We start from the raw sequence: 20,490 nt of genomic DNA on the forward strand, positions 1-20,490 counted from the left end.
TTTTTCACATTTACAGAATTTCGCCATATTGTAAGGGTGCTATAGCTATGACTCTAAGTCAAGAACTATTTAGGAACCATTATTTTTGAGAGTGTACCATGCCCTCTACCCCCTTATAGCTATTTAATATAGCCATCCTCCTCATGTCTTTTTCTCTCGCTTTCACTCCTGTCCTCTTACTTCCCCTACAAGTCTCAAACTCCTCATGCCCAACATGTTACTTCCTTTCGCTCATGTTTTAATCATTTACCTCATTCGCCGTCTCCCTCTTTTTCATCCTGCCTATTTTTTTCGCTGTTGCTCACAGCAATATACACACATACACACACACACATACACACACACCCCTTCTGTGAAGGCAGGAGAGACGCTAATAAGAATGAGGCATGAGGCCTGTGCCGCAGGCCACCAGCTGACTGAGGTAGGCCTTGGGAGTGATGGAGCGCAGGAAGTCTCTCATTGCCCCGCCACTGAACCCGCTCTCTCTCTCTCTTTCTCTCTCTCTCTCTCTCTCTCTCTCCCTCCAGCCCTCCCTCTCCTTTCTCTCTCACTGTCATGCGCTGGAGTGTATCAGCAGTACACACACACACACACACCCTGCTGCTGCTGCTGCTCCTGCTGCTGAGCATCTCTAGCTATCACTACAAAGGATCACAAACAACTACACCATGTTATTCTTCAGAAGGGGAAAATATGAATACACAGCGGCAGCATCTGTAACTGTTTCTAAAGACATCCATCACATGATTACACCCTGATCAATGCAACCAGTAATCAATGCAAGTTGTTTATGCTCAGTTTCAATTACCTAGTGGACTGCTATCCTTTAGCAAATTAACGTTATGTGTGTAGACGCCGTTTCAGCTGATAAGAAAGCAGCGCAAGATGAGGTCTGATAGGAAACAAGCAAACGAATAATGCATCTTCAAGACACAGCCCCCCATGCTCTTGATGATCCGTCACAATGGTGGCTATTCGGCCAGGGAGAGTGTGAGATGATGACCAAAAATGTGGAAGAGCAAATAAACTAGCTGCCGGTGTAAAAGTACGCTGGGGGATTACTGATGGCTCTTTAACTTAATAGGCATTTAAAGTGGATTGTGTATGCTGCTGAGTGCCTGTAATGATGGCTGTTTACGTGGCCTCTCATTTATAATAATTAGGCAGAGCAGGAGGGGGCGGTCGCCGTGCAGTTCTGGACTATTGGCTTAGGCTGAATAATGACCTACTGTAGTTGACCGGGAGATGACCGCTGCCTTCTGCATGACCCCAGAACCCCAGACTCACCCCCCCTGCTGATGCTGCTGGTAAATAGAATGCCCAATGCGTCCATATAGCGCCTTGGTGTCTATTGCAATAATGAAGGCAGGTCTTCTGATGTGTGTGTATGTGAGAAAGAGAGAGAGGCGTGCAAGAGAGAGCAAGAAAGAACAAGAGGTGGGTGTGAAGACAACTGAGGTCTTAAAGGCTGCCCTCTGTCAGTCTCCCTTTGCTTTTCCTTCCCTTTTATTACACCCTTTTCCTTTTCTTCAGGCATTTTGCGGCAGAGTGACCCCCTGGGTACTAGGGCAACGAGGGCCTTCATTTGTCTGAGAGTTGTGAGGATGTGACCCACTTGGGAAGAGAAAGCACACACACACACACACACACACACACACACTGTCCATGAGAACTGACCACTCACACACAAATATGTCATATATGGGTTGGCCATATCTAAAAATGAAGCTGTATAGTGAGACTCACAAGCCTACACTCTTAAAAAGAGATTCCTAAATGGTCGGGGCTTGAATGTATGGTACTACAAAACTTTAGAAAATTGAAAAAGAACCTTTACATTCTAGGGGGAAGTTCTGTAATTCTTAACACAATAAACATTTATAAAACCATCTCCTTAAAGGTTTCTGTGGGAATCCAAAAGTGGTTATTCTATGGCTTTACTCCAAATAGCCTTTTGGTACCTTTATTTTCAGGAGCGTAATTCATCAACATGTATGCTTTGTATGTTAACCAGCCATTCAAAAGCTGTTTGATTTGCTTTGATTTGTTTATCCTCTTCACAAAATAACACAGGCCACAAAATTCAAGTTAAAATAGATGTACTAAAACCTGTCAGTTTTTTCATCACAAATCAGCTGATATTTATTTTAAAAACAGGAAGAAATTGATCCCATGAGCCTCTTAAAAAAACTGAAAAACCTTCAGTGGTCAGCCAGAAGGTGTCACTAGTGTCCACACTCTTGCCAACCAAGTTGGCTTGTTTTGGGCAGCTGCTTAAATGGGTTTGGCTTGTGTCTAGACCAGTGTCCAGCCCACTTTTACGACTGAGGGAGCAGCGCATGTTCCAAAAGGCTGTGGAGGACTGAAAGAGAGTGCTGTTAGTGGGCCTGCATGTTAAAAGGATCCCAGAAAAGTTTGGCCCATGTCTTTAGAGCCGTAAATCTCTCCGCTTTCTCATTGCAGCTTTTTTTTTTTTTTACGGGAATTCCACTGGGAATTCAGGCATGTGTTGAGTCTGACCTATGGAGTCATGTACTTTGAATTCAGGGACATAAATTAGCATCCAGGAATGCAGGAGTATTGGACTGTGGAAGAAAGAACGTGGTTAAAAGGCAATGTCCGGGGGGCCCTCCTGAGCTCTGTAACTGAAAACTGGACCCTCTTCCACACATCCCCAAATGACCTTCATTTTAGTGCACTCTTAAACATAAAATGGCTCTTGTATGGGGCATGTTTGGTTCTAAGAAAAAAAACTCTTATTGCTACAGAACCTTTACACCATGTGTTATACATTATATAAAGGTTCTGTATGTTGTCTTAGTTCTTTAAAGTATAAAAGGGTTTGCACCTGCATGTGATTTTCTATTCACTCAAAGGCTCTGTAGGAAATTATAAATGGTTCTCCAGTGGCATCGTTCCAAATAACCCTTTATCACACCTTTAATTTTATGAGTGCTAATGTGATATTTTGTGTAAAAATGTTGATATTGATATTTCCGCTAAGACCAAGTCATAAAGAAACCTAGTGATGAGGATATGATACAACAAGTCATTTTTTTTTCTTTTTAATCAGGAATCAAACCACCATTAGGCTTCATAATCACCTCCAACCACACTAGGACAAATAAAAAGAGCATGTGTGGATTACAAAAGCGAGCGTGATGTGATTAGTGTGGGGAGAAAAACAGCCCCAAACATCCTGCTCTGCTGCCATCAGTGGCTCCCCTGCACTGAGGATTGAGGAGGCTGTGTAACGCTGCCAGATGGATGTTGGTATTATCCACTATTTCATGTTGGAGTGCAGAAGCAGCGAGGCAGCGCCGCAGAGCAGGGAGCTCAGGGGCTCTCACTGCAGAGCAGAGAGCGGAGGCTGCGCAAAATTAACTCCTCTGAATTAATCAGGGCAAGATTGAAAATGAAGCTGGGCTGCAGATGAGTGAGCAGGCCCGCCGGCTTTATTTATTTTACCCCCCGCTGCCTCGCACTGCTCATATTCTTTACAACACCAAAGTGCTGAGATAGAAACCTACGCTTAAACAAAGTCCTGATATCACCACGTGTCCCACAAACACACACATACAGAGCAGAGAGAAAGCGAGAGAAGACAGGAGAACTGATGGATTCCAACTGTCCCACTGGTAAACAAACACACACTTACACCACATACACATACACACACACACACACACAGGTAAAAATATACAATAGAGATTTACTGTAGGCTAATTAATCAGTGACAACCCTTTTACAACCTTTTAAACCTTCTGATCTTTCACTGGATGTTAATATAATAAGATTTTATTCCATTTTATTTTTATGTTTTTTATTGGACCATCCATTGTTCAATTTTGAGACAAAATATGCCAAAAAGTCAAAAACAATTCGAATGGAGAAGGTTTTTGTGTGAATGAGAAGGTACACAGTCATATATACAAGCCTGGACACTCCAAGAGATGTTGGAAACATTTCTGTGGAGATTCTGGGTCATGCTGACACTGTCATGCAATTCCTGCAGATTTTTCAGGAGCACGTTCCTGATGAGCCATATCCCAAAGCATTCCAGCAATGACTGATATTAATGGGCTGTAAGTGTACCAAGAAAATGTTCATTACACTTTTACACCACCTCCACCAGCCTGGACTGCTGTATGTTCACTTTACACATATATCCATGTGATCTTGATCTTGATTAATATTGAATATTTTATTGTGTTGTAATGCATGTTTGAGTTTATTTCAATGTTATATAGGGTTTTACAGGCAGAACTATACTATTTAAACAAATTTCATAGTGACTGACTTTTACATATAACTGTATATCGCTGCTGTCAAATGAAACACATAGTCCTCCTAATTTCTTCCTCATTTGAACCCTGTAGCTGCTCTGTACACTGTGTAAATGACTTGGAATAAACTTCCATTCAATGTCTAGAGTTTTTTTTTTCTTTTGCTGTAAAGTCACTATTTTAATGTTTTTCATTGGACAGCAAATTTTTAAAGCATAATCCTTAACCTGATCTCAGTGACTTAAAAGGAATGGACTTGCCTTGGATTTTTGTTTTTGCTCAAACATGGATCATGAAGCTTTTATAAAAAATACCGTCTGTATTTGTCTGGAAAATGTATGAAAAACTATACACACACACACACACACACACACACACAACTTCTGTATGCGCTTTATGTACTCATTCAGCATATGTATTTCTGTGAGCTGTGTTTATGTAGACTACTGTAAGTGATGGATCAATAATAGCTGCTGAGAAACCTTTATATAATCTGCATGCTCTGCTCAGCTGCAGGCCAGCGGACTCCATTGCTGTGACAGTCCTGTCTACCACTTTGATTTGCTACTTTTCAGCATTCAATCATAGCGCAGCTTTAAAAACCTGTTGGTTAGCACCATTGATTTAGCACTTTACACGTCTTTATCACCTTGTAATTATGCTCAGTGTTGACACAAATACACCAGGCCTCCCCTCCATGCCTCTGGCTAGCAAAATTTATGCGCTCTTATTTTATGACCACTGTTTTATGAGGGAGACTGTTAGAGGTAGGCTTGAGTTCTAGCCAGTGGCTCATATTTCATTTGGTGGGGTCAATGGTCCAGGGAAGCACCCGTAAAACAAAAGCACCGGCCCTATATTGTCTGAAATGATCCAAAGGAGCAAGCGTTCACATGGCGAAGAAATGCTTCAGTAATCATAATAATATAGCAGGCATTCAGATCTTCAGTAAAATAATTATTCCAATTATGGAGGAGGGATTGGAATTAAAGATAATATGTAATAAATCTATATAAATAAAAACGTCTGTAGAATGTCTGCAGGCAAACTACTGTGAACTACAACAGTTATAATGACAGCTTAAGTTATAAAATGAATAATACAATTGATCTGTACAGGCTTTTACTAACAATTATAATGACCGGTAGTAGAAGGTAACTGCTAACCATATCAGGTGACATGATACCCCTAAACTATGCAAAAGTCTGATCTGAGAAAAATGATATTTAAAGCATTTTTCTGTCAGGGCAGTAAGTGTTTATGTTGTGAATGTGTTAACTTAACCATCACCAGATCTCCTCTTGAGAAAGGCCAGTTTGTATGTGTATTATAATGAATCAATAATTCATTACAGTAGATTGTGGGACAATTATAGTATATAGGGTTTTACAGGCACAGCACACTTACTGTTCAGATAAATAGTTCATGGCTGCCAAAGGCATAAACACCATGTAAACATAAAATACACAAAATATTAACTGAGCTTAAAGATGAAAACATTTGAACAACAATAACTAACTATACATTGGTAATTAGCAACTAAACAACGTTAAATTTACAGAAATATTTATTGTTGTCTTTCAGGTTCACTTCTTTTGGAAGTTACCAAATGACACATCTGAATTATGTAAACCCAAAGCACCACTATTTTCAGTGAAGTTAGGTGTGTTATGATGATGAACCTAACTCTACAGTACTACATTGTACTACATTGTTTAGTTAAGGATTATACTGACTTAGTTGGAAGTCTAAGGCAAAATTAAAGCACATTGATTTCCAGTTGGGTATCTATAAAAGACAGATAGCATGTGTGTATGCTGTTGAGGGTTCCTGCTTGTAAGACATGTGAGGTATAGATTTAAAAAGGAGGACAAGCTGGTGAATGCGGTAGCTGAAAGAGGCACTAAATAAGCAGTTGAGCATGGCTGAACACTCGATTCTCTGTGATACAACCCTGGTAATGAATTAACAGCCCATTACTGAGAATCTTGCCATTGAGCTGTGTTCTCCAGTGACAACACACCCACACACACAGTGCCACAAAACATGTCAAAAGACAAGATGTAAAAGAGGCTGAATGTGCAGACTGCAAAGTGTTCAAGTTCCAGTATCTTTGGATTAGGCATTGCTGTGTTCCCCAATCACATATGTAATCTTGTTTCAAACAGCTTTGTTAAGCACAATATTATAATAATGGGCCTAGGATAGCACAAGCCTGTTACAAAATACCTAAGGAAGCCAAAAATACCAAAAAATATAAATGAAAAATATTAACATCATAAAGTTTAAGAGTCAAAGAATGAAACAGTGTTATGGCTTGGGGAATTCTGCTTGGTGTTGAATAAAACATAAAGTAAAACTCAGTCAACCTCAGAAATTAAATTCCTGATTCAAGAAATGGGGTGTTTTATAATGGAGAGTTTACAATAATGGAAATGCAGAAAACCAGACACAGCCAAAATGATTATTTCTCAGGTCAGTTATGTAGCCAAAGACTGTTGAAAATGTTTATTAAGGAAAATGAGTGTAAAATGTGAGAAAATGTGAGAATGCAATTGGGAAGATTGGATGTCTACAGAGGATGTCAACAGATTAGACTTAACATGTACGTTATTTAGTATTTGTGTGGACAGATGAAGAAAAAGTCCAGGGTAAATGAATATGCACCTGAATCATCAAACTGAGGGAAGAAAGCGAGATAGATATTGACAGAGAGAGTGGGAGAGAACAGGCTTGGTTTGCATGTTTGTATGCTGTCGTCCACTAACCTTGCTTAGAATATAGATGACATCTCCTCTGCGAAATGCCAGCTCATCTGACCCTTCTGCTTCACAGTCCCACAGGCCTTGATAGTAATTGGCATAATCTGATGAGGGGTCTAATAAGGAAACACACACACACACAAATCCGCGTCCCTTTTAATATAGAGACATGGAAAGATCATGATTTGACTAAAGATACTTAAGCACTGTTGGAGTTGGATTAGTTTTGCCAGGGGAGTTTCTTTTATTTAATTTGCAAGGAATTTAACTAGTCGATTTGTACAGGTTAAAGTCTGGGGAATTCCTACCATATATTTCTGGAAATTCTTGAATGGAAACATCAAAGCTCAGGTGCCCCCACCAGTGCTATTCTAAAAGCTCACCCCTAAATAACAATAACAAGATGTACACATGTCCAAGTTTAACATAAACTTAGCCCACCAGCAAAAGCCCTAGACAAAGCTGGCAAAATTATAAAACGTGACACAACTTTGTTAAAAAAATAGCGTTTTGATACTGAAGAGCAGCCCTCACTTCCAGACTCTAGTTATGTGATTATGAGTTGCTGGACGAAACAGATCCTGTGCTAGTGTCTGCAGAAAGTTAGGAGCAAACGGGAATCTGCGCTAGGCTAAAAGCTAACGCTAGCCTTTTACCATCTCTTCTCTCCATTGTCTGCTCTGCACCAGCAAACTGGTTTTTATCTCAGCTGACTACCAAACTGGGGTTAAACTCATATCAGAAGGGAAAGTAGTGGCTCTGATGCTTTGTGAATTCTCTGCAGACCATGGCTTTTGCTGTAAAGGTGACTAAGAAAATGTCAGGAAAAGCCTACTACACCAAGTAAACTTATTTGGGGTTAATCAGAGGCACTTTAAATCATGGCAGGTGTCTACTGGTTTCTACTTAACATGAGTTTAAATCTGATTGGTTCATGTTGAACACAGCCACACCCCCAGTTTTAAGGGTGTGCACACTTATGTAACCACATTATTTTTGTTTTTTATTTTTTACCTCTTCCCCCTAAAGATTTCAGTTTGTTTTTCAATTGAGATATACAGGTTACATGTATCAATAAAGGTGGAAAAAAGTCTGAAATTGTGGTCTAATTTTTGTACACCACAAAACCTGCCATTTTAACAGTTGTGTGTACACTTTTTATATCCACTGTATTTGATGTTCTTCTTGTGTTTTTCTACAAGAAAAATAAGCTAATAAAACACGGTTGTAAATAGGCTGGTTAAACAGCATGTAAGCATTTCTTGCTGTACACAAAACCACATATATAAATATAAATACTTAATATTTATAAATGATACATAATAAACTTAAGAAATGCACCTTATAAGTTATAGGAGTGAGTAATTTCGGGCTGAAATCGTTGACAGTTTGGTGGAGTGTAGGAACCAATATAAAGAAATTGCCCCACTTGTATTTTTTTTTGTCTAGTTTGATATAGTATGTAAATTTATATATTTACATTTTAAAACATATTTTTCACTCTGTAGTCCATAGAATGCACATTTTAAAGCTAAGCTGCAAAAAAACAATGCAATGTTTTTGTGGAGTACATTTTACATAAATCTATGCAGCATACAGTATTTTAGCCTTGCCCAGTCATTGTAACGTTTAAAAAGTATGGACTGCTTTTTGAAGGAGAGCAACCTTACCTAGCGGTTATATTAAGTCTATGGCCTTGTTTACAGTATTTTTTACAGTACCTTCCAAGATAAAATCCAGCTTAATTAGGGCAGTAAACATCCAAATACAGACAACTGTTTCCTTACCTGTTTTTTGGCTCCTCTCGCTGACCTCTTCAGAGTGGTCTGAGAAGTCATCCTCTAAAAGATTCAGAGATTGAGACAAAACAGGTAAGAAAGGTGGACCATTACTGCACTCAAAAAATCTGACCCCATCCGACACCTCCTAAGTAACATTTAAGTTCCTTCTTGTTTTCAGTCTATTAAGCCAATTAATGTTAAAGTTTTTGAATGGCACAGAGAGCGCACGTGCACCAAATGCAGCCTGTAATATAGATATTATATAACAGGGGTGGCATTATCAGAAAAGCTAATGTTTTTGATGTATAGGAGATGTATAGAAGAGGTGCCATTCTGGATTTGGTCGTTAGTGTGTCAGGGCAGACTAGGCATTGATTCGGGGTGTGGCACCTCAGGGTCTGTAAAGTGACAGTGATAGCCTTGCTCTCTGTCTCCCACATCCATCCTCACCCTGTCAGCCTGCCGATAAAACCACCACACAGCAACCTTATACTTCCCACGGCACGGGCCGGCCCTCTGCTTCCAGGAACCGTGGAAAAGGGCAAAAAAAAAAAAAAACACTACTGTACTCCTGCTTTAAAGTTCATGTCCACTCATGATAAGGTTTAAGAGTTTCCTTTCAACAGAATGAGAAAGAGAATTTGTTTGACATCATTTTGATCTGACAAACACAGTGCTTTTAGGTGTTTTATCATAACCTGTGTTATTTAAATACAGCATTGTACACTACTTCACCAAAACGATAAAAGTGCCCCCTGATATTGTACAGGAAAATTGATTGCAGAGCACAATCCCTTTAGCATCTATTAAATGTTTTCAGCTAAATAAATCATCTAAGACTAGCTTTACTTTGTGTTACTGTTGTCCTTCTATGCTTTGTGCATCACCTGGCGTTAATCACAGAAATATTATATAAGACATTTCATATTATAAAACGTGGTGTAACATTAACAGTATATACAGTAAATCAATTAATACCTCAGCACACTTCACCCCTTTTGTCCTTTTGTAGAATACATTATTACAGCAAATCATACTCAGCACTTTTCAACTCCAAAACACAGAGAGGAGCAGGAGGAGGAAGAAAGAGAGATGGATTGAGGGTGGGAAAAGGAGAGAGATGGTCATCCGATCCACCATCTGTGGCCGGCTCAGCTGCCTCACACACATGGCGGAGAAAGGTGAAAATGACAGCGCTCAGGACTGATGTGTTTCTGCTCTCGTTAAGTGCTCTCAGGCTGCTCTACTCATTTTTGGGGCACCAGATCTTGATGTATCTGTTCCACTTGATTGCGTGACACCGGCTGTGACATTGGGAGTTACCCCATCAGCATTTCACCTGGTCAGCCTTACTAAATTAAAGATCTATCCTTATAATCAGTCTTGAGTTTAATATATCAACTGCTTTGCAAACAAGTGGTCAGTGTTCGTTCTAGGGCAGAGTTGTCAAACTGAAGTCCTGGCAGAGATTAGTATTTCCCCTTTATTAACACTCTGAAATTGTAAAGGCTTTGGAAATTAGCTTGAGTAGAATCAGGTGTGTTGAATAAGGTGAATGTAGAGCTTGTTCTATGGAAAACAGAATTTGTTTGAGGAATAAAGGAGTTTGGTGGACTATATAAACAGTGTTATATGTTTACAGACCACAAATAAAATCAATGAAAATAACATTTCAAAGAGTGTTATTTTCTTTAAAACAGTGCATGGAGTCCACATATAAAGACAAAGCTGCAAAAACAGTCACTTTTCAATAATTTATGGTTGCAATATCACACCATAAATATATATTCATATACTGCCTACAAAATCAAGGTGAAGTGATAATCAGTCTGTACTGGAGCATACAATGTGGGGAAAAGGATTAAACATTGTGCTGTTGTTGGTCTTTTAACTTCCTATACTCCTTATCCAGATACTATGGATTATTGTTCAGTAGTTAGAAAAAAGCAAATATGCTGGGAAAAGTCTGGAATGATGACAGTTTTGTGGAGTCTGATATCATTATCTTTAAATGGTTAAATATAATAATAATAACGCTCATCTTCTTTAAAGCATATAACATTATCATTATCAATTTGCATAAGTTGGAGAGTTGGGAGTTAATATTTATGTACAGTTTGTGCGTTTTGTTTTCTGTACCTGGCAGCACTTCATATATATCCTCTTCCACCTCTTCATCTTCCTCCGCAGCTGCCCCTGTTCTGTCCCTCCTTTCCTCCTGGACAATAGCTGCTGGTGTTGCAGCCTGAGCTGCAGAGGCCGAGCCAGAACGCAGTGTTGGAGTCTCTGCTCTTTCAATGTCATCGTATGTCTCCTCTTCTTCCTCCTCCTCCTCTTCCTCATCATCATCAAAGGGGATGAAGCTGGAGCTCAAATCTAGACATAAGTAGAGGTTCCAAATGGACGTTATGCATCATAGTGTAATGCTAAGACAGTAACAGTAGTTTCGACTCATAAAGTATGAACTCAAACTCTGTACTTTATATTATACTGGGCACATCAACACTGGTGTGCCTGATATCACAATATCCACTTGTTTACCCATACTTGTAAACCTGTTGTGCACCTACACTACCAATTTTCAGGTCAACTTACTTTATTTTGATTAACAGTTAATAGCAATGAAAACTGTAAAATAACACATATGCAGTGACCAAAAACAGGTTAAACCAATCAACCACTTCTATATCTTGATGTATATTTATACAGTCTTGTCATTTTAAGGATGCTTCTCACAAGATACAGTTAAATGGAAAGATTTTTAAAGTAAAAATAAGTAAGCACAACACAACCATTGCAGTAAACTAATATAACAAAAAAAAAACAATATATAAAATAGAAATTGTGGAATTTGCTCAAGTCTAGACACTTTTTCAAAATGTTCAAAACTGTATCATCTTTTTTAGAGCTAGTAAGCTCATTTGAATTGTTGACAATGTTAGCAGTTGTTAGAGTTTCAGTCAAGTAAGATGTCACTCAAAGAAAAGTATAGAAAATATAGAAAAACTAAATTCTAAAGATAATATATATTATCAGTAAGGTATTCACATAAATAAATATAACAGAAGATTACCAAGATTAACAGCAGATCACGTCAAATTAATGTGTGAAAACATAAAACTTTTGCTAGACATATTAGCAACTAATATGACAAAATAACTGTCAACTTTATGCCTTTTATAGCACTAATCATTGCCAAACTATTTTATGAACTAGTAGTCTAAAAATACCATTACTAATAATGTATTTCTAATGGATTACATATAAATGGAAAGATTATCTGACTCAATTAAAAAAACAAAATAAAAATTCAGACTCAGTCTGGACAACTATTTTTAAACCAGTAATTAATCATATCATATAATCACCAAACACAAGCTATGATCCCCGGAGCACTGATCCCCAGAGCCAAACCACAAACTGTAATGCTCCTGTCTTCATCACACCACCAGAACTGTCTAATATCACTTGTATTTTCACAAAAAAAGAATACAAATAAAGGGAAATACAAATAAAAATAAAATCGTAATAGTTCTCGAATGAGGGGTGGGTGAAAAACGATACAGAATCTAGATGAACTATAAGTATGATCCAAAACCTACTTTAGAATTCAACATGAACAGTTTTGAGAAATGCACAAAGAAGTATTGAACCTTCACAGTGACAGACTTGAACATCACTGAAAATCTGTGAGTATATCTTAATCATTCTGTGCAGCATGAACATCGCAGAAATTAAAACACCTGTGAAAACACTTCTAACAAGATTAGAAAAAGCTTTTTCTAGATGTGGTATCAGCTAAACTTCACATTACTGACTGAGTTGGGTGTCTGAACTTGGGTGTCTGAACTTGTGGGATGCCACAATATTTCTATTTTTAAATTAATCTAATATAAAGAAACTGTGCTTTAATGACTAAAGAAAAAATCCATCCATAATGAAATCCATGAAATACATAATGCCCTATTCCATCAAGTATGTTCAAACATGTGACTGATAGTGTAACTATATCAGTGTATCAGTTTTATTGATATTTGACTACATTTCTTTATTATGTTTTTAATTATAAATGCATCCGTTATGAATGGTGCAAATATAGAGCCTGTTATGTAATTATTGTAAAAAACATAATGCATAAATAGAAATGTTTAATTTGATAAAGTATATAAATTATGGTTTTACATGGTCATGGTAAGGGGGATGGGAAGAGTGTAAACAATCTCAGGAGTGTTCATTACTTCCCGCAAATCGGAGGCTCACAGTGAGCCCATTTTAGAGCAGCGGGCACGCTCCAGATCTGTCTCAGATGGAGCTCGTGCCTGATTGCAGGTGACTGAGCTCAGTAACACAGGCTATCGCATCCTCACTGCCTGGATGCCAAGCAGGGCCAGATCAATGGCCCTGAAGAATGACCAGAGTGCCTCCCAATCAATTTCCCGTAAGGAGCACTGCTCTACGCGGAAGAGGACGCAGAGCGAGGCGCGTGGGACTCAGGAGCTGCGTGACGTGCTGCATGAGGAGGTCTACACTCTGTCTGATTGGCTGAGGTCAAAAAAGATATTTATGAGAATTTGAAAATAAATCAAAGGCATATCTCTTTTTTTTTTTTTGCTGTTTTGACATAACTGGCTTGGTATGAATGCCTAGATCACAAGGTGGAAAGAAGTCACTGCACTTGAAGGTAGAATTATTCTGAATCCTGAAACATGTACAATTGTGTATCAAAAAGACATAGAGTGTATAAGCTATATATATAAATACAGATATACACACCGTATACCATAATTAACCTACCTTTTAAGACAAAATTGATCTGGTCCACCCATTCTCTGGCCTCACGAGGACTGCTGGCTGTGAACTGCAGGGAAAAGCCATCATCTGTGAACTGGGTGCTATGATCAGTGAAAACAAGCATTCTTCATTGTAACGATACAAACACGACTCTGAGTAACCACAGCAATGAGTCAAAGAAGACCAACATGGTGTGTGTGTGTGTGTGTGTGTGTGTGTGTGTGTGTGTGTGTGTGTGTGTGTTCACTGAACCTGGTAAGAACGTCTTCCAGGGGCACTCATCTCAAAGCAGCAGTTTTTCTTGGAGTCTTTGCGCAAGTTAGATACCAGCTCAGCACTGTAGCCATTGATAAAAAAGGAGCCTTTCTGCTGCTTGTCTGGAATTACGATAACACGAGTCACAGTGATGAACATCAGAGTGATCATCCATATCAGTGAACTTTATGTGACAACAGTTAAAAAAACTAAACATGCAACTAAAACAGTGTAACTCTTTGCGTATTATCTTGTGCTGCTCCTCTATTTCAAAACTTTGATTTTTATTTTTATGATAAAATATTTTTCAAATATGTGTTTTTTTTAAGATATACTAAAATAGGGGGAATATTCCAGAGCAGTTTATGAATTACAAATTCAGAGGTTAATTCATATTCAACCAGTCAATCTTTAGATCTTCATCCTCTTAAATTTTTCCCTTCTAGAGGCCAATGTCTGATAAGATTTAGATCTAAATTGTTGAATGGGCTTTCACATTTGGCAAAAAATGTAAAATCTATGTTTACTTATTTTTAATGTGATATTTTTGCACAGGAGTTCACATGGGCACATTGGCTTTATATATAAATATATTTATTAATCTTAATCTCTTGTAGAATGTTGTAAAATTTTTATATTATTTAGGTGGAGGCTTCATTTATTTATTTTTGCCTCTACCCACACTGTATGTTATGTCATTCTTTTTGGGGGGGGTTTTGGAGGCTTTTTTGAAAAGTATTTTAGACTGTGCAAACAAACTAAACTAAACTGAACTAAATGAACAAACCTTTTTCACTCCCAAAGTAGTAGAATATGGTGTTGTTCAGGACGCACCACCTTTTCTGCCACTCCATGCTGAAGAAACTATGATCTTGTAAATGTAAAAGTAAGAAAAAAAAAATATAAAGCACATATAGTATTATTCCAATAGCAAGTTGATGATTTTTCTAAATCCTTACCGCGTCTTTTCTTCTCCAGGTATCCTTGCTTTAAGATGTTACTTAGGTCTTGTGCTGCCACTGTGGGAATATCTCCAAAATCTGTAATGAGATTTATCCATTACAAGTGCTGTAGTAGATATTCACATGCTGTTTAGAACACTGTTGTATAACATGCACCTGAACTACTGCTGTGTCAGATTTTAAAACACACTCATTCGCAGGTTAGGCCAAAAGTGAGCTGTAAAACTGAAGTCGAGTAATGAAACTAATCTCTCATCAGGAATTAGAGATTTTACAGCAGCTCTGGGAAAATGGCGGATCAATACTTGCACTGTGGTGTGGACTGGGCCAGCAATGCAGCAGAGTGAGACAGATTAGTAGAATTGTTTATTGACAGTTTTTCCTGGAGTCATGAAATAAGAGAGTTTTGAAAGGAGGAACATGCCTGAAGCCCCTCCTCTTCCCAGTCTAACATCCTATAAATTCCATTTCGACCGTCTGTGTTCATGAAAACGTTTTTGTGACCCACCAACACCCCATCTCCTCCCTTTAACTCAGTCATATCTCTCAGTCCTAGCTTTACTTTTCAGAGCAGGATCTGGCCTCCTAGCACAAGCAGAGCCCATGTTTCTCTGAGTTCTCCCCCTCTTACTCCTTCTGCTTTTAGACAAATGGAGTGATATAAATAAAAAAATAAAAAATCCTATTAAGAATAAAAATGAAACTATCCAGTCAGTCATGAACATGTTACAGCCATGTAGAGTATTGGTCAGAGCTTACTTTTTTAAGTTAAAGGAGAAACATATTATTCCTAGTCCAGTACGATTCCGTTAACAGAAGAGTAGCAGGATTAAGCAGGAGTCTGGCAGAGCTATTTTACATCAAACATCTGGAAAGCAGGTGTCCCCCACTTTTAGCATTCAATATGCAAAAACTTCCATATGTCAATCAGTATATTTGGATTTGTTTATTTATTAAGCCATGCTTGGCGTAGCAGACTAAAATCTATCTTAACTCGTAGACATGTGTATAGCATAAGTCATGTTTTCAAGGCCAGATGACGGGGGCAGGTAAACAATACTGAAATTCCCCGTCTTCACTTTTCATCAGCTTTGAGCCCCCGCTGGCCACAGAGTTATGTTGGAGACAGGTGGGATTCCGAGCAGCCCACCACACTGATTTAAAACTCATTTATAAATGTTCAGATGCCTTTTTAGCTCACTGATGACATTGGATACTACCTTGTGAACTGAGTCACTCTCTGAGTAACTGCAAAGCTAAAATTGCACAGATGTGCTGTCATCACGCTTGTGGACTTGTGGTATAATTTATAAGGAACTGTACCAAGTAATCTGGAAGGCCTAAACAAGTTTGCACTTTGAAATAATCAGAATCTTTTCTTATTAGCCAAGTACATTATTTGCAGCTATATAATGTCTTTTCCAGTCTGCAAAGTTTTGAGTAACTATTTGCTATACAGCAATCAAAAGGCGTATGTAGTGCCAAGGTACCATATAAAAAGAGGTTTTCATAAATAAAAAGAACCATTTTATCAGGCAAATAACTAATTAAGCATTCAAATGGTTCTTTGAGAAGTCATGGTCTTGTATAGGACCATTGTTTTTACTAAAGAACCTTGCACTGATTATAAAATACTCCTGTTAAAAGTCTCTCAACAGTTAGGCCCACAACCCAACATATACTTTGTTCACAGGAAGCTGGTCTACTGTCCTGTTCCTCCCTTTAGAAAGACAATGCATATAATGCATATAATGCATATAAGACAATACTGTTTTCCTTTTTGATGTAGCCTGCTTACATACTAACACTGTTCTGTGCCACTCTGATTACTCTGCTCTGCGATTGATGTTTGATGTTGAAGTAATTACTTTCTTCACAATTTGACAAAATCACAAAATGTTTTTTTTTTTTTTGTAAAATGTAGAAATGTGTTTATGGTGAAATAATGATCTCAATTTAAAGAATACATCTCAATAGGTACAGTGAGAGGTTGCCAACCCTCTGCAAACCTGAATGCTGCAATGAAAGAAAGTCTTTGTGGGTGGAGCATGGAGAGTTCCACTGTAAATGATGCAGCGCTGTTGACCTTATGCATTTGTGATGGTGGCAAGCTGTATTCACTGTTTCCATAAATGATGTTCAAAAGTCTTTTGAGCCATCAAACTACATACTGACGCCACAACTGAAAATGTTGCCCTTGCTTGACACTACCACTAGCACACTCTTATGGAAGACTTCTTTGCCTGCTTTGTTCTTCAGATGGATGAGGAGGAAGTTCTCTGACCCTTGTACACTCACAGACACCTTCAAACACTCACACCAGTGACACATCCGCCTGTTTTACACACAAAGCAATAACTATGTCGTCATAAATACGACTGCACTACATGCTGTTTGTCAGGTGCAGCTTGATATATCAACACCAAAAAGAGCCCTTAGTCCACCAAATGATCCATCCACCACTCTGTTCATTTTTTTCCTCTTGCTCTTCGTTCTGACACCTTTTAATCCTCTCATCCATCTCAGCCCCCCTTCTCTTCATTTATCTAAGAGGTCGAGCCCTGCTAATAGTTTGGTGGAAATAGAATAAACAGAGGAAAGGTGAGAATTGCTAAAAATGAGCTGACACCGAGGACTCTTCTCATCTTCACACACACTGACACGCAACCCAGTGCCCAGTATGGTATAAGCCTACAATTCCACACTGCTTGTTAAATGAATGGATATAGGGCTATAGCACCCATAGATTATCCATCTTCTTTTTAGTGGACGAAGGCAAAGGGCTGACTGTGGAAAGCTACTATGTTCCATTATTCTTCCACAGGGTAGCAGTGTAACCTAAAATTTCACCTTCAGACCCAAAGAAAAAAGACACACTGTTCTATTCCAGATCCCACCCCATGCATGAAAGATTCTGATTGGTAGAACTACAGCATTTACCTTCAGCCATCTTGTCTTTACAGACCAATCAGAATGGGCCTTTGTGAAGTATAGGGCAACAAAGAACTACCAAAGCAGACCTTTCAAAAAGGTCAACTTTCAAAAAAGTCCTTCTTCAAGAAACCACATTTTTCTTCTGCAGAAAAACATCAAAACCATTAGCCTAAAAAAATTCTCAAAGACACGTACAAACCATGTCTGTCCTCTGCAGAATTAAGTAATAGGCCTTCATAAAAATGCAGAATGAAATCAATCATGGTGACTCACATTTTCATTTTAACAATAAATTGTGTTTTTAATTATTCAGAACAGTGTGGTTTTGTAATTTTCACCACTAGCATTCCTCTCTTTTAATTAGCATCATGCTAATCATTTCCATTTAAATGTGCTAAGGGTGTCTATGAATATTTCAGCACCTTACATCACAATGGCTCCTAGCAGCACTGTACGGCTGCAAGGCCAGAATGTTTTCTCAATTCAATTATTTGGAAATAAATCCACATCTCAATACATTAGAGTCATTTTAGAGATGGTTATCAGTGGCCCATTTAAGACACAAATAGATGCTCTCAGACTGAGTCTGTTAAGATGGATACGGCAGCACACAGATTATCTAATCTCAGATCTTAATGAGACTTGGTTCATAAGGAGTGGAAAGGATTTTAAAGGGTGACCTGTACTCTAAAAATAAATAAATAAATACATAATCAGAAATATCAGAACAGAATCAACATAACAGAGGTATGTTAAAAAATACAACATGCCACATAAGTGAGATCCTGTTGGATTTAATATTGAATTCACTCTGTTTATTTGTTTGTTTGTTTGTTTGTTTTTTCATTGACTCACAGAGTACACAGAGCTGCACAATGAGGAGGAGAAAAGAGTGAGAGAGATGGGGAGAGTGAGACAAAGCTAATGACTTTCCCCCGGGCGCTCTCTGTTGCTGCCAGAGACAGCATGGTGATGTATGGCACCACCACTGCGTCGTGGCAGGCCAAGATTGGTTGGGGCGAGGCTTGGAGTGGGCCACGCAGGGCAGCGTTCATCAATGCCATAGCAGCAGCGGAGTGGTGGGTGATGCCACTAGAGTAGCTCTGCTGGCTCTACATGCACTACCCTGTGAGCCAGCCATTTTACCCCAATGCACACAGAACCGAGCAAAAGTCAACTGAGAAAGTTATTTTTAAACCTATCTACTGTTTATCTGGCCACAACGATGTTATTTGCTCAGACAAAAACTAATATTAATGTGTTTAGAATAAATACAAATTAACAGTAATGCAGTGAATTGTGATTTTATGTCTGCCATCATGTTAACTGAGCCATATCCAGACCTTCCCCCAAGACGGGCCAGTTTTTACAGTTACCTTCCAATAAAGTCAGGTCAAAATGAAAGATTTTTATATTTATTAAATGCCTAGTATCTCAAGAACTTTTCGTACATTACATTTTTTGTGAAGATAGAAAAAAATTAAAAGAGAACCTATATTACTAAATACAGAACTATAAAAAAAGGAAATATAAGTGTGTATTAGAAATCAAATCAAATAGTAAGAGTTATATTTTCGGTCAGTCATAAACATCAAGTGTATATATGTTAATGTGTTATGTTATAACAACTCATATTATAACAACAATGGTATTCTCTTCATCAGTCATTGGTTGTATTGTTAAAGATGATAAGTGTGTAATTTCTATGATATTTAGAGTAGCCCAAACCCATACTAATTTAAAGTATTGTGACTACAGTAAAATAACAACTAGTAAAAGTAAAAGTGCCTTTCAAAAAAAAAAAAATGCTGAACCATTAGATCAAAATATGCTTGATTACAGAATACCTTATAAAATTGTAGCTGAAGGTACATCTAGCATCTTTAACAACAGCATAGAATCTGAATTTTGTTATGCATCTTCATTTAATTTTATGGATTTTAGTTTAAAATAGTCAAATTCTTAAGCTCAAAACTCTGATGTGTCAAGTTAAAAAGAAAAAAATGGAATTATAAACTAGTAGTGCTACTTTATTTTTCTCACAAATAAACAAGAGTTAAGTATTATATAATTATTAAAAGCAAATTTTCAGGAAAGTGCAGAATTTTACTGTACATTAAATTGAGTGAATGCAACTAGATACTCCCTACCTCACATGTGTTCACAAAAGAAAACACACTTACTGCCCAGATACATATTTTTTAACAGTGTTCAAAGGTGGCCTAAGACATTTTCACAATAAACGTTCGCATTAGTTTACAGTTATTGCTCTTAAGGAACTCATTCTACACATGGAAAATGAAGGTCAACTTGCAGTGGTATCGAAGCCAGATGTGATGAGTGGCAAAGAATGACATATATTTATGATGCATAATTCTTTGGTGTTATACGTAATGCCAACAGATCAAACAGAGGCTATTTGGTGCAGCTCTGAGCTGCATTAACTGAGAAGATCTGAAGCCGTAAATTTGACAGCACTCCCTCACCTAGCCTACTTATTGTTGTACTCTCAGCAAGGTGTTATGAGCTCAGCGGTTGATTCTGCAATAAAAATGTGATTGATGTTATCATGACCTGAGGGAGTTAATATACTCTGCCATTATATTCCACTTTAGTTTGGCTACAAGTCAATCAGGAGGCTGCTTTGAATCACAAAAAAGGACATGTCAGGTGGGACTGCTTTTGTATGTTTGGGACATCAATAACATGGTAAATATGA

The 20,490-nt window shown here is 38.0% G+C and overlaps 1 protein-coding gene across 1 annotated transcript in view; it reads right to left on the reverse strand.

Annotated features, from left to right (window-relative positions):
• skap1 (src kinase associated phosphoprotein 1) overlaps positions 1-20,490 on the reverse strand; it is a 42,884-nt gene that overhangs the window by 5,864 nt on the left and 16,530 nt on the right. Inside the window, exons 5-11 of the mRNA XM_072667110.1 lie at positions 14,835-14,915; positions 14,663-14,746; positions 13,873-13,997; positions 13,624-13,687; positions 10,969-11,205; positions 8,836-8,889; positions 7,055-7,164 (exon numbers count right to left, since the gene is read on the reverse strand). Of these exons, the coding sequence (XP_072523211.1) occupies positions 7,055-7,164; positions 8,836-8,889; positions 10,969-11,205; positions 13,624-13,687; positions 13,873-13,997; positions 14,663-14,746; positions 14,835-14,915 (755 nt within the window). The remainder of the gene's footprint in view (positions 1-7,054; positions 7,165-8,835; positions 8,890-10,968; positions 11,206-13,623; positions 13,688-13,872; positions 13,998-14,662; positions 14,747-14,834; positions 14,916-20,490) is intronic.

The sequence above is a fragment of the Salminus brasiliensis genome, chromosome 22, assembly GCF_030463535.1.
Source record: "Salminus brasiliensis chromosome 22, fSalBra1.hap2, whole genome shotgun sequence".
Lineage (NCBI taxonomy): Eukaryota > Metazoa > Chordata > Actinopteri > Characiformes > Bryconidae > Salminus > Salminus brasiliensis.